The sequence below is a fragment of the Molossus molossus genome, unplaced genomic scaffold (assembly GCF_014108415.1).
Source record: "Molossus molossus isolate mMolMol1 unplaced genomic scaffold, mMolMol1.p scaffold_m16_p_9, whole genome shotgun sequence".
Lineage (NCBI taxonomy): Eukaryota > Metazoa > Chordata > Mammalia > Chiroptera > Molossidae > Molossus > Molossus molossus.
In genome coordinates, this window is record NW_023425403.1 from 44,789,778 (window position 1) to 44,805,638 (window position 15,861).

A 15,861-nucleotide genomic window follows, 5' to 3' on the forward strand; every position below is an offset into this window, starting at 1 on the left:
CCCCATGTTCCATGGTTTCCCTATCAGGAGGGGAAAAGCCTAAGGAATGTTACCTTCAATAAAAGAAAAAATAATAAAAAATGTTATCCCTACACATAATCATTTCTATCTTAAGTCTTTGAAAAACAATGAGAACCAGAGGAATTTTTTTTTTTTTTAGTTCTTTGCAAAGCCAGACCACACTATTGATTACTGACTATTCATTGCTAAAGGCAGTGCTCTGTATTTAATAAATTAAGCTTTAATCCCTGAGTCTAACAAAATAATTGACCTCAAAAAGAAGATAAATGAATATGCTGTCCTGAGATCATGATTAGAATCCACTTTCTAGTTTCATTATATTAGTATTTTTCAATTCAGTGATTTTTTTTTCCTCATTCTTTTCTAGTTTCTTTTCACAACCTATAACACCTTCCACTCTACTCCTCTATCAACAAAGTAAAGCTATTTTTATTCTTGGTTTCAAGATTGAAAAGTTTTAATATGATATTTTTACACTTTGTCATTAATATGAATAATTCAATATAATTTCTGTTTTAGAAAAAAAAATAGATGACTGGTATTTCTGAAGAAATATCTGAGAGGCTCCTGACATCATAAAATCATAAATAGCATAACATATAACATATATAAATATTTTGATTAATCAATCCTTTGAAAATTTGGGAAAATTGGCCCTATCTGCTTCAACACTGATTTATCTTACTGAATCCTTGAACATTAGGGAGGTTTAATAATATATGAGGAACATTAAAAGAAGAGCTATTTGGTGACTCAGGCAAGATCACACTGGGTTGAAAAGCCATGATCTTCAGATGACCCCTCAGTATTTGCTGCCACTATACCAAGAGAATTTCTTGGGTTAGGAAAGTATATTCTTCATAGTAAGAGGGCAATCATGTGAACAGGTTTCATTTTTTTTTTTTTTAAGCTTTGATGCTTTGGTTTTACTTAATAATGAATATAAAATAATCACCATTCTTATAGACACCATATCAACACAATGGTTCAATACCATATTAGTCAGAATTGAAGTAGCTAAATCAATTTCTTCTTCAGGGAACTTCTGAGGAAGCAGAAATTAAGTGTAGCTTCTGTAGAATCCACAGAAAGATTTATAGCTTTTTTCCTTCTGTGTCTCAGGAAATATCCCCTGAGGGTTCCCGAAGGAAGAGTTATTTTGTTTGGTTTTAGTTTTTAGTTTTTTGTGGCTTTTTAAAAATTTTTTTATTTCTACTTAGGTTTCTTGAAGTGTTCGGGACTTCATTTGTCCCTGCATTAGCTTAGAGGGGACATACCTTCAGGGAGTAAAGGGAACCAGGAGAGGTAAAGCTGAACTGCCCACTCATTGGGAATGTGGATTTATAAACTCAGAAGCATTATCTTTCCTTAGCTGCCCCAAATCACATTCTCCATGTGGAATAAATAAACCTCGAGCTTACTCTCCTCAGGCTCATTTGTGCACATCGATCGGTGTACTACACGCCTATACTTTTCTTGAGGGAACCTAATGAGGGCCAATGAGGCTAACAGTATTCAGTGGCATTAATAACTATTTTTGCATCCTATTAAATGTTTCCAGTAACGCTCAAGTACTGTTGCAGGATAGAATAGTGTATTCTTGGTATAGTCTTTCTAATTTAGAACCTCTTAACCAGAAAGCCCAGTTGCATTTTTTTCATTCCCATTTTTTAAATGATAATTTATATTTATAATGATAATGCAAGGTATTTCGTAACTTTCCAATTCATTATGCCAAACTAAATTAGGTTTATTATATCTTTGGTATTAAGTGAATCTAATTGCATTGTGAATCTCTGAACACTGATAATTGATTGCTATATATAGCAGCTACAGAAAATCCAAACTATTACAGTAATTTGAATATCCTATTTATGAACTATTCCAAAAAAAAGCAGTTTAATTAAATTCAGTATTAGAACAGATTTGTAAATAGGATGGTGCAAATGTTTTTATTAATATGCGTTTTTTATTATGTTAATGACAGTATTTTGCAGCATATTTTGTTTTGACTTTATGTCAAATTATAAGATTTTCTAAAATATAACTATAAATGAAAAATATTTGAGCAACTATGGAGGAATAGTAAATGTAAACTCCTAATAATAATGGATATCAAATAGAAATCACATGTTCTTCTCCTTTCTTTTATTGGGAGATTATAGCTGTAGGGCAAATCTCATTTAAAATATTGTTATCACTTCATTAATACCAAAAGATACATTGATAATCAAAAGATACATTTTTCTCTGAAAAACTATTTTTAAGGTATGCAGATGCTTTGGGATTTATAGATCCTACTAATTTTCGACTATTGTCTTGATCTATTGGCAGAATTTTTCCGAGAGCTGCTAGAAAATGCAGAAAAGTCCCTGAACGATATGTTTGTGCGGACCTATGGGATGCTGTACATGCAGAATTCAGAAGTGTTCCAGGACCTCTTCACAGAGCTGAAAAGATACTATACGGGGGGCAACGTGAACCTGGAGGAGATGCTCAATGACTTCTGGGCTCGGCTCCTGGAACGGATGTTCCAGCTCATAAACCCGCAGTATCACTTCAGCGAGGACTACCTGGAATGCGTGAGCAAGTACACGGACCAGCTGAAGCCGTTTGGGGACGTACCCCGGAAGCTGAAAATCCAGGTCACCCGCGCCTTCATTGCCGCCCGGACGTTTGTCCAGGGGCTGACTGTGGGCAGAGAGGTTGCCAATCGAGTTTCCAAGGTAAGTGACAATCTGCTGTCTTTCTCATGGGTCTTCCACATTTACTCTGTTTGTAAAAACAAATACTTCAAAGAAAGTCAAGGCGAAAATTCTCACTCACAGTGGTCCTCTCTCTTAGAGAAATAAGCTAAATGCCAAAGCTTAATTCTGAGTTTTTTCCATGCTTGGTGTGAGAGAAGACAGCATTTCAAGTTGTTCCATGTGGTTTGGAACGTAATGTCAATACTTATCAGCAGTACAGCAGAGGAGCTTTTATCAGTGCAAAGGCAGGAGTCTTGTAACCATGACCACTTGGCATTTCTGATCAGAGTTTTAAGGATGATAAATACTCATGAAGCAGCCCATCCCGAGGTTATAATCCCCTGCTAAGTCACAAGGTGACAGTCTTCACGAGGCCCGCGAGTGGAGACAAGTTGCTCACAGTGCCAGCCCCTGACATTTCTTCTTCTTTATCACCCTTGTCAAAGTGGCCGAATTCCTTAATCGTGAAGGAAGAACCTTTTGCTGATACCTGTAGAACTGGATTAGGGAGGACCTATGAATTCCAGGTATAGATTCTGGCAGAGAATTCCTTTTGTTCCCCATTAGCCGTGTAATTCAATGCCACACATCATGCTGGGTTTAGGCGAGGGATAAATTACTGGTACACATCTGTGCCTTTCCTTGAGGAGGTCTCTCACCCTTTAATGCAAGGACTACTTCCCTACCGCTGTCTTTAAACATGGACTATTTCCTATAGCTATTTTCTCCTGCACAGAGGCTGTCTGCCTTTGTTTACCTTCTTCCTTGACATTCAACTGCTTTTATGAGATGGGCTGGCCCGTTTATGAGGTCAGTCCAACAAAGAAACTGAAAGATGATTACTTTAAGAGGTAATGTAAAAACAATACCTAACAGGAATCTGATATAATGTTGCCCAAGGAAGGTTATATTTGTACAGAGATTATTGCCAAACTCAACTTTCTTATTGCAGGGCCACGCCAAAAAGCCACGCAGTTCTCATAACTATTAGTTCTGTTCTGCCACGTCCCTTTCCCCACGCTGCTGCCCTCAACAGTTACATCTTGGCGTTAAGTTCCTCTGTACTCTTGAACGTGTTTCTCTGGGCGTTATTTGTAAAAGTCATAGCAATTCATTTTTAAATTATCAGTTCCTGAGACATTTATTTGAACGTCTGAGAAGATTATTTGCTAGAAAGGGGATAATCACAAAGGATTTAATAATAGAAAGGGAATATAACTCTGATTATAAAAACAATTTTTTATTGAAAATCAACAGTGTTCTAAAGTATAGATCCCCAAAAGTGGATTGATAAGGAATTGACCAGGTGTAACAGCAAGAGGAAAAATGATCACCTGAGAAGGTCTGTAAAATATAGAGAAGTATAAAAAATAAAAATATAGTTCATATATTCTAGAGCAGATAGTTTTGTTTTTTTTTAAAGTTTAATCACAGAGGCTTCAAATTGATGCCTTTGCTTTTGTTGAAGAATGAAACAAACATACAGCCAGCCTTTGAGAGATATGAGGTAAGCAATTCAAAGCACGGATTGGTATATGCAGCATTCCTGATTGTTTATATTGATGCTGCCTGAGTGTGAATTATGTTCAAATGTGCACATTTTGGTCTGGAGAGGCTCCAGTGAGATAAGAGAATATTTTCTAGGAAAGTCTCTGAAAAGCTTCAGGGAGGGGTGCTGCTGAGTCCTTTTCCTCAAGGGATGGCATCAATGCTTCCCGGAGATGCACCTCCCCTTCGCCCATCACGCCTGACTGTTCCAGCCTAAGCCTTTGTCGACCGAAACGTAACATGCTACCTACCCTTCACGGAGAAGGTTGACATCATGGACCAACCACCAGTGGAGTATGACTTTTCATTTTTTTCCAGATGTTTTGAGGGCTGTATTCGGCAACACCAAGATCTTGTTTCCCTGATTTCTTCATAACCAATGTTCCTTTGCAGAGCAGCTGCCGTGGGTTTGCGATGCAGTTTGTGGTCGTGTCGCCATGGGATGCTCACTGTTCGGTGCAAACGCTGGCTTCTGACCTAAGTTTTATTAGCACTCATCCACTCAAACCGTAAATCCCACGCCGGTGTCTGGGCACCACCATCGCGTAGGTAGGGAGGTACATAGATTGACGCAGATATGTGAATGCATACGTTTGGTTTAAGAGAAACAGCAGTTTTTGTTTTTTTGTTTTTCTCAAGTAATTTATGACTTAAGGATTTAAGTAGTTTACCACCGAACTTTCTCACCTAATCGTTACCAAATGGTCTGTGGTGACTAAACCAGACAGATCCACAAGGGCTATTTTGGTGCTGGTGATTTTCAGCACCCAAACTATTTCTGGTGATAAGAATAAAATATTACAAAGACTAACGATACGAAGAGGAGAAGCAAGCTTGGTATTTGAGGTGTAAGCTCTTCATAAATCTGAAGTCTCCCTGTGGTGTGTCCATGGAGTGATTTAGAGTCGGCAAAGTGATTGCAGAAGAGTAAAGGAATTCAAGGAAAAATTCCCAAATTGAGATCAACAGACTGGCTTGTCTCCTGCATCCTGATTTGGGGATATTTATTTTTTTCCTTCAGTTTCTCTCTTCTCTTTAAGTGGCTTCTTAAATATTGACAGCGCCATTAACAGCTTCTAATTAATTGTTTTGACTGAAAAATTTGTCACTTTGGCAAAACATAGCAGTTTGACACAAATGTTTTGCTACAACATTACAGGGATTTCCCTTAGCAGAAAAATGGAGGACTAATTCATAGGCATAAATGTAATGATTTTTTAAAACTGCTGCTTGCCATCTTCCATCCACACACATTGAATTTTGCCAAGCTTTTTATATGGAGCAAGTTAGTTCTAATTATCTATAACTGGCTCTCACATTGTTATAAGTGTTATGTGGTTCTAGAGTAAGTGTCTGTGGTCAGTTAGCCAGGATTCATTTTCTGTGTGAATGACTATTTTTGAGAGTGCCAAGTGTTGACAAGATATGGAGAATCAGCCCTGGCCAGTTCTGATCAGCAGTTGGAGCGTCAGCCCAGGGACTAAAGGGTCAGGGGTTCGATTCCAGTCAGGGGCATGTGCCAGGGTTGCAAGTTCGATTGGGATCAGGGTCGTGTGGGAGTCAACCAATTGATGTGCTTCTCTCACATCAATGTTTCTCTCTCTCTCTCTTTTTCTCTCCCTCTCTCCCTCCCTCCCATTCACCCTCTCTAAAAATCAATGGAAAAAAGTATGCTCAGCTGAGGATTAACAGCAACAACAAAAAAGATATGGAGAATCACTAACTTTTATACTTTGCTGGTGGAATTGTAAATTTATGTATTCAATTTAGATAACAATTCCATAATACCTGTATTGTTAAAGAAGTGCATATTCTAAAACTGCAATTCTGCATATACCTGGAGAACCTGTTTCACATGTGTAGAGATAGATATATAGAAGAATGTTCAAAGCAGCATTGTTTACAATAACATAAAAAGTAGAAATATCATAAATGGCCCCATCTACATTAATGATGATCTCTTCACACTATGAAATCCTATGGAGTCTTGAATGTAAGTGAGCTACATTTCTACATCATCTGTATATTGCATTGTGTGCCCGTCACCCAAAGTCAGATCATTTTGAATGACCATATATTTGGCCCCCTTTACCCTTTACTACCCCCCACCCCCTTTCCTCAGGTAACTACCCTACTGGTGTGTGTGTCTGTGAGTTTCAGTTTTATATCTCGCATATGAATGAAATCATATAGTTCTCAGCTTTTTCTGACGGACTTATTTTGGTTACCATAATATTCTCAAGGTCCATTCATGTTGTCTCAACTGGCAGTATTTCATCCCTTCTTATGGCTGAGTAGTATTCCAAAGTATATATGTACCACATCTTCTTTATTCAATCCTCTCTTGCAGGACTTTGGTTGTCTCTATGATGCTGCAGTGAACCTAGGGATGCATATATGTCTTTGAGGATAAATGTTCTCGAGTTTACTTAAAAGAGGGATTTTTGGGTCATATGGTAACTCTATCATTAATATTTTGAGGAATCTTCATACTGTTTTTCATAGTAGTTGTACCAGTTTACATTCCCACCAACAGTGAATGAGGGTTCCTTTTTCTCCACAATATCTCCAATGCTTGTTGTTACTTGTCTTGTTGATAATAGCCATTCTAACAAGTGTGAGGTGGAAACCTATATATATATTTTATTTTAAAAATATAAGTGAACTACACTCATGGATGAATCACAGAAACCTCATTTTGAGAGAAAAAAATAAAATCACCAAAGAACGCCACTTATATGAAATTCAAACATTGCAAAATTAAGCAATGGATTATTTATGAATAAAAATATATATAATAAAACTATGGAGAGTTTTTTTTTAATTTATAAGCATAAACAGGAGGTGAGAGTTACCTTGGGGATTGGGCTTAGTGGTGTTATAAAGGAGGGGTACACAAGGGTTTCTGACGTTACCAATAACATGCTGTTTCTTAAGCTCTGTGCTGCGTTTGTGTATGTGTTTAAGGATTTGTTAATGACAAAGATTAAAGTGAGGTAAGACTTTGCCATGTTCATCTATGATTCTTTTGCCTGTGTGCAGATGTGATCAAGTCCCTGAGCTGCTTGTCCTCAGGTGTTTGTCAGACTTACTGTTGTTCGTGGATTTGTTAACCATTCACTTTCCCTGTTCCATCATGTGCTCGAGGATATCAGGTAGGCATGGAAGGCAGAGCTCGAAAAGGAAGATAAAAACAAAGTTTACAGTCTCGCAGCATTGGGAGAAAGCATCCGCGCTATTTCTTACCATTGTTTCTTTGTCAAATCACACCTTCACCCTCACACACACGCATGCGTGCACGTATCTCTATCGGTGAGTGGAAACATGGGTGCCTGCTGCCCCGCCTGAGGGCTGCAGGAACACAGAAAGAGGGCTGCATGCAGAGATGTTAGCACACTGTCTGCTTAGACCCAGCTTCAAGTATTCCTCGTGAAGGCAAATGAGGAAAGACTGTAGTGTCTGCACTGGTCCATCTTGATGCCATTTAAGCAAAGAAGACATGACTTTTATGTCTTTCTGCTTTAATCCAAGTGACTTCTATGAGCAAAAACTGCAAAGATTTTACAACTGCAATAGCAACAGCATCAATACTGCAAGTCATTTCATAGATTCATTCCAGACAAATTAGGTAGGTAGTAGAGCTGGGATCTAGGAACTTGAACTACTGCGGAATACGGTTCTTTCTTTCTTTCTTTCTTTCTTTTCTTTCTTTCTCTATCTATCATCTATCAACTAATCTATCCTCTATCATTCGAAATATCCTCTATCATTCTATCTATTTATCTAAAATCGTCCTTGTGTATCATGACTTTGAAAAGAAAGTCTGGCTTCTTTTCTTTAGTAAAACCAGAATGTTTTTATCAATAGACACTTGCCTATGTTTGCTACACTAACTGTTGTTTTTGCATGAAGGGCATCTCAACTGGTTCATCCACATAGGTAAACAGCCTTGTATTAACAATGTGGTCTTAGAAAGCAATAGAGAGTCAATTTTCAATAAATGTGGTTGATGGACTATAAGGCTGAAAAAAAATTATCAAATTTTATACAGTGAAGGCTATAAAGTGCATTTATTTATAGCATTCTCTGGTCACAATAGAAAAACATTCTGAAAAATTTACCATGGGTTAATTTACAAGAGAAATGGTATGCCATTTAGGTGTTTGCTTTTGAGAAGAATTTAAGATATAATGAACACCTGTCATAGTTTTCACCTGAATTATTTGTTTAGCTCCTTCAGTGGTGATCTTCTGATAGGAGTTAGATTTTGTGGAGTCATCCAAGACCACAAAAAAGGCCCTAGGTGAATGAAACCTTTTTATAGTTATTCTGTGGTTAGTGTATTCTCTTCTGCAATTGATGATCATTCAGTGTAGGTTACTTCACAATATAGTATTAGGAAGAACAGGTAAGCTTTTTGAAATTACCAATAATGCTTCTATGTTTATAACTTTTTAGTCAACATAAATAATATATGCTTGCTGCTTTATGATGGTGGTTTGGACATTATATTTAGAAAGTACTTTGCAGTCAATAAATAAATAATTCCATGATAAAGATAGTAATAAAATGGTATTAGTACTAAGCATCATAACAACAAAAGTAGCATATTAATATAACTCATTGAAAATGTATGAGTTTTCTTATGGTCCAGCTGCTGTGATAAGCACTGGAAATCACAAGAATCAAAGCTAGTTCAGGTGTCATAAGAAGAAAAGAACATTTCCCCCCCAAGAATATCATGTGGGGTTTTACAGAAAAGTGTAGAGAATTAAGAGAGAAGGTCCCACTGTGATGAAAACAATTTTGTCATTTTGATTAAAACAATCAAAATATTTCTTATTTATTTTATGTTCTCCTACTAATGTATAGTTTTGATGTATAAATTTGGGAAATTGTAGAGTTATAAGAAGAGGGTAAAAATTGAAGAAAATGAAGTCATTTTTTGCAACCATTAAAAATTACTTGTGCATCCTTTCTTCTTGTTCTTTCTGTACCGTGTACCTATTTCTAATACCTATACTTGAGTTGAGCTATTTTATTTTAAAATTATAATATCTATTGGAATTTCATTAAGAGGTGAATTCAATTTTGAAATTATATTCATTTTGAAAGAAGGTAAGAGGTTTCTTAACTATGTTTAAATGCAACATAGGTAGAAAATGGGGACCACAGTTCTGACCATACTGTATCTAACAGTATAAACTTCCTCTCCCCTAAAAACGGAGGTGGAGTAGCTATAATAGCACAACATTGATCAAAATGTGAGTTCTTGTAAAAGTTGAGCTATTTTGAAGATTTGGCCCAGTCCTCATGAATAAACATAGGTTCCGTGTGTTTTTTATGTCAACTATTATTGGTACGTTCTTGAGATACAAAGACTAAGCAAGTTAAAGAACTTGCAAGTGCTAATTTGAAAGAGAAAGGCAGAAACGAGTAATATCTATGTGTAATGAGAGAATTGTATAATAAATGTTTTGGGAGCAGAAAGGAGAGGCAGTTTGCTTAGTCTTGGGTGCAAGAAAGCTGTCAGTGGTACAGAAACCTGATCCATATGTTGAAGGATGTGTGGGCATCGGGCAGATGGCGAAAACACCTTGCATGGTGAAGATACTTCAGGTAGAGGCAATGGCTGAGCAGAAGCACAGAGGTGTGCAATCCAGTGATGTGTGCAGAGAGCTGCAAGCATGTGTTTTTCCTGAGGCATAAAGAACAAGGCAGTGAGTAGCAAGAGATAAAGCTGCTGACCTAAACTGAATCCTTGAATGAAAGCTATCCCACTAATGGTTTTGTTCGTGTCTGCCTGCAGAATTTTAAAAACTAATAATATTTCTGTGGTTAGATGTCTCCCAGTACTTTTGAGGAATAATATGTGCCAAGCACCTACTATGGGCTGGGCATTGTTCTATGAGAAGCAAGAAATAACAGTGAGTAGCAGTGTCCTTGAGGAAATCACAGTCTATCCAAAAGTTAAAGTGTGCTGCAAAATGATCAGTTAAATGTGTATAAAATACTGTATGATCAAAAGAAATACATGTTTTCCTTTGCCTCGGGAAGCTGGAAAAGGCACCTGAGAGTAATAACCCGACTCAGTCAGACTGAAGAAAGAACAGGGTCTTACTGAGGGAGAGAAGATGTAGAGCTTCTTCCCAGGGGCCCAGGTGGTCCAAGGGCACACATCAAGACAGGTCACAGTGTTTTGGAGATGAGGCTGGGAAGTAGATTTGGACTCAATTATGTGGGTCTTATATTTCAAGTTAAGGAATTTGTGTGCATAGGCAAGGGGATAACGGCCAAGATTTTACAAAAGAAATATGGGTGATCAGATTCTTACTTAACAAACGTGGTCCAGGTATAGGGCAGGTACTTCTTATATAAGGGTCTTTCGACCTGCTCCAGGGGAGAAGAGGCAGGTCAGAGAGTCCTTCCTGCACCTGGCATTTCTCAGTTCCTTCAACTTAAAATATTCGATATGCCAAGGAGCCATATTTTGGAGAAGAGTGTTCTGAATCCCATCACTGACATGACAAGAGGACAGGACTGTACTGGCCTTTAAGACATTTTAAAGAGGTATAAATTATTTAGTTTGAAGGTTTTTTTTATATATATATATATTAGTAAAGGTTTGAATTCAAGGAGCATCACTGTCTCCAAAACAGAGAGATTCAGAGAGGAATCCAAACAGCCTTGCTAAGTTTCATGGTCACATTTTCCTACTCTTTATCAATCCTGGTCCAAAAACCTGAGAATAACTGATTCTGTGGGTATTTATTTCATTATAAAGACTTCCATGTCATGTAAAACATATATTAAATAAATGTAAATGCTTTCTCCTGTTTAAAAATATAAGGATGGTCCATGGGATTATAAACCGAATTGGAAGAAACTCATGTCAGGGGCAGTGGTGGGAAACTATTGTAATTGCACATGGGCAGTGATGAGATCTGGGACAAAGGTAGAGCAAAGTAGAAAGTGCACCTGAAGAGAAACAAAGAAACCAGCATGGTGTAGATGTGGTTTGTCTTCTCAGGTTGACCAGCATCCAGGGCAGTTCCTAGCATACTCTGTTCCCATTTAGTAACAGTTGTCTGCCTGCCTGTTCATTTGAGAATCCCCAACATATAAATGTTTGTTGGCAAAGGATGGTAACATTTAGCTAGAGAAAGAAGAGAACAGGATCAAATGAAACACCAGGGAGCATAAATATTTAAAGAGGATACAGAAAAGAAAGACAAATGACCAGGACCAGAAAAGTGTATCATCCAGAAAGTAAAAGAGAGCAAATTTCAGGAAATAGGGTAATCAACAGCATCAAATGTTGCAGATAATCAAGTGGGAGGGGGACAGAAAATAGACTTTTGGATTTAACCATTAAGATGTTAGTAACTATAGCAAGAGCAGTTTGACTGGAGGGTTTTAACTGGCTGAGAAGTTAATTATGTTTCCCCTCCACATTCTAGAATAGGCTGGACAAAGCGTGTTTGGATTGGTGTCCAAACATGAGCAAGCTGTTACAGTTCTGCAACATGTACAAAACACGAAAATGTTTATAATCTTGAGAACAATTTTACATTGCCCCTGCGTCCAAGACACCATCAGTGGACTCTTCCTAGAATGTTGTCGCGCTTGGGGACTGTCGGGGTGTGTGAGCTGCTCCGAACTGTGCTCTGTAGGATCAGGTATTTGGTCATGACATTCTGGGGACAATCAAATGATCAGCAAAAGCCTGTCCAGATCAACAGAGCCTCAAACAGATAATTTGAGATGTATTATATTCTAGAACAATGCTAAGGATAGAAGCATAATGAACAGATTTTGCTCAATTCTGTTCGTGTGTTTGGGCTTTTCCTTTCTTGGATGCAGTTCCCCTCACCCCCTTATCTGTGCCTTCCTGCCCTAGCCTTTCCCTGTTGGGGCACATTCTCTGTGTTCACAGCCATGAGGGGCTCTCCTGAACTCAGCTCGATTGGCACGTCTGTTGTTTTCCTGTGCCGCACAAGCACACGAACTACTCTGGGGCCGGGGGAAATGTATGCTACAACTAGACGCCTGTGTTACTAATGGGGAACATCCACTGGTGAAATGTGCCAATTAAGGGACATCACACATAAAAATGGCCCCGGGATACAAGTCTAGTGCTGTAACTCAAAGAATGCTGCTTCTAAAACGGCTTCATAAAGGAAAACAGACCTGACAGTTTATCCCAGTGTCAACGCGGACCCTGTGGGTGGATATTTATCTCTGAATGCAAGTATGCCTTTCCTTCGAGGAGGCTCTGTGGAACAAGGTTTGAACAATAGTCATGCTGTAATTGCTTACACATGCGCAAGCACGCTCGGGGTGCTGACAGGCGGCTACGCAGGCTGTGTGATGTCATGGGCTGAACTTGCAAGTCGGGAGGATTTCTCTTTTATTGTCCCATCTTCAGAGATGCAGTGTTACAAGGACATTCCCTGAGGCAGTATCAGTGCACTGTAGAGGTTTATGAGCCAAGATATACATCAGAAAAAATTTTAATAAAGCTTGACAGATATATTGCGTTAATAGTGCTGACATAGTGAAGCAGGACTTATGTAGGGAGTATGACATATTGGTGTTTTTTAAAATGAGGTATTAGGTCATACAGATATTTGATTATAAGAAAGATGGAGGGGATATATTATTACATGCCATAGATTTTCTCCATTGTTATCTTTGTGATTACAAGCAAGGGTCCTTTCCCCTCACATGCATGCGTTTTACCTCTCCATCTTGATGAGTGATATTCAGCGCAGACATAATGGATCAATCCCACGTGCTTCGGAAACTGTAATTATCCCACACAGTATCGAAACTCTACGTTTTCTTGTGTCTACATCGGAGAGTCAAGAATGAAAATGGACAGTTCAGAGTGTCCATAATAAGATAATGGTGACTTTGACATTCGGCTGTAAGGAAAACTGTAGCCTAAATCAATAGAGACTTCAAGTTAATATCAGTTGACACTTAATGGCTAGCATAAACAGATTTTTGAAAATTCATTTTCACCCTTGAAGGAATGTGCTGGGTGTCAAAGATGCCCCTGTCTTACTTAACGCTCAGCAGATAGCAGGATTTTATATGGAAATTTTATTCTCATCAGTTCATAGTATCAGAGACCCCAGCAAGGTGAACTTTTCAGTGTTCATTTTGTATAGGATTTGGGGAATTAAAAAGTTCACTCACTGAACATTTAAAGCTTTCATAAATATATTAATTATGGGAACATTATTATTCTGCATATAATTCTCAAAGCAGGTAGAAATATGAGTTTCTCTATAAAGAAATATATTTGTTTATAAATAATGGGTATTAAAACTTTCCTCATTTACTGACTTCCTAAAAGCATTTTTTTTTTTTTTACTAAAAATGTATCTAGACTTGAGGCAACATTCACTTCACTCATTTGCAATGAAAATGGATAGATTTAGTAAGAAATAAAATATTTTACAGTGATTTTAAAAATAGCAGAAAACCAGGCACTCGGCAGAGATCCTCATTCCTGTCTTCTTAGGGTTTTGTTGGCTCCGATTGGAGGCTGGGCCAGGGAGAATTCAACTGTGCTTGCAATAAAGCATTTTATTGAGAAGACAAACCTTGTGATATCCGGCTGCATTTGCAGACAGAAGGTAACTATGTAAAATATTTATGACACTATTTTCATAAGTTATCACAGATATCTGTTTTGGAATGGAGGAAAAAAAAAATACCGTGACATTTTGGCTAGGGTAGCAGATACAATCCAGATTGAAAGTCTTCTTTATTTTTCCAGGGTGTGTGCACGCACACATGCCTCTGTGTGTGTGTGTGTGTGTGTTAAAGTGAAAGTTTTTTTCCAGTTATTTAATAAATTGTAAAACTTTTAACTTCCATCATGCTAGGTCATGACCACTTTATTGTTTATCATGCATGTTATGTTTACGGGACAAAGGGATTTGGGAAAATGAGACAGCCTTATGAGTCACTCAAACCAAATGGACAATTTTTTCTCTTTAAATTACCAAAAGAGTTCAAATAAAAATTGCTGCTCTTGCTTAACTCACCTGGCTATTTACTTTTTATTTTCCGGTGGTCAGAGAAATAATTTTATGCATTTTTACATATCTCTTTCTAACTAGACAACCGATACGTGCTCAACCAAAAAGGAAAGAATGTTAAAACCCAAAAGCATACAAAGAAGAAAATAAAATAATTCTAAATTTCCATTACCCGGAGATAGCATTTCAAAACCTTGTTTGTAGGCATTTTCTACTTCTAATATATTTTATTTTGTATGTAACTAAATCATGTGACATACTTAATACTGGATTCTACCTTCTTCACTTTAAAATTATATGTATTTTCTCACATTAGCAACATTTATTTTTTAAAAATCACTCCTATTTCTTAAAGATTTCTTTTACAACCTAAGGTATTAGTTTGCTGCTAATATATTTGGGGATCTTTCAAAAACAGTCAACCCCTGGACATTCTTACTGAGAGAAGTAAACAGCTGTCTTAGGCAGATTACCTGCCTGTGGGCATGTTTAGCTTCGACCCATTCGCACCCGAATGTTGCTCCTGGGAACTCCATGGCTTCCTTATCACATATTTAACTGTTGACAGAAAGTTGCATGAATTAGAAGCAGACTTTTTTTTTTTCAAAAGAGAAGAAAGGTATAGACAAAACGTGGAGGTAGAAATGAGACTTATAGAAAAACATTTATTAGATCTCCCTGGGCAATACTTGACAATGGGCCAAAGATCTGGATTTAAGCCAAATTGCAAACTAGTGTACCTTAGTCATAACTGCCCACAGACATGTTTCATTGGCATGAATTGTTTAAGTTTTAAAATAATGTTCTAAAATCAAGTGGATTAACATAAAAATGTGGATTCCTACAATTTCCTGGACAACCTAACTACCTGGGCATGTGTTCTCATGGCAAAAAATGAGCTTGAGTTAAATATTGTTTAGACTGTTTTTGCTTCTTTTTTTTCCCTTGAACATCCACATTGCAGTTTGAAATATGTCTGTTCACCCCTGGAGTTGGCCTGACTCTGAAGTTGATATTGCTGACCTCCCATCACTATCACTGGCTCTTTTTCATATAATAGAGAAGTGATTTTCTATACCTGTCTTTGTAAAAAGTGAAAACCTGAAAAGTAAGTAAGGCCGTGTTTCAAGAAAAAATGGTAAAAATAATTATATTTTATAAATTTAGAATGTTCGAAATACATAATATGCAAATAGTATCTGTTAATAAATACAGCCCGTGAACCTCACACGTGGTTATTAACTCTTTAGCAAGTGAATTTGCAAACCCCCTTTAATCTTTTTATGAAGTACACATTATTTTTTGATCCAATAAGCAAACCAATAGTAAGAAAAAAATCTCTCCTATTCCTGAGTTTGTGATCACAAAAATATCACTCCCTTTAATGTCTTTAAGATTATCCTTATGATGTACACAGTTAAAAGGTCTCTCAGAATGAAATGAACTGTAGCAAGCACAGGCCTAGAATTTTTCTTATCAATGTCATCATA

At 37.3% G+C, this 15,861-nt stretch overlaps 1 protein-coding gene across 2 annotated transcripts in view; it reads left to right on the plus strand.

Annotated features, from left to right (window-relative positions):
• Positions 1–15,861, plus strand: part of GPC6 (glypican 6) — a 1,055,524-nt gene that overhangs the window by 525,392 nt on the left and 514,271 nt on the right. For both annotated transcript variants that reach the window (XM_036250295.1, XM_036250296.1), the window contains exon 3: positions 2,356–2,747. In XM_036250295.1, coding sequence (XP_036106188.1) covers positions 2,356–2,747 — 392 coding nt within the window. The remainder of the gene's footprint in view (positions 1–2,355; positions 2,748–15,861) is intronic.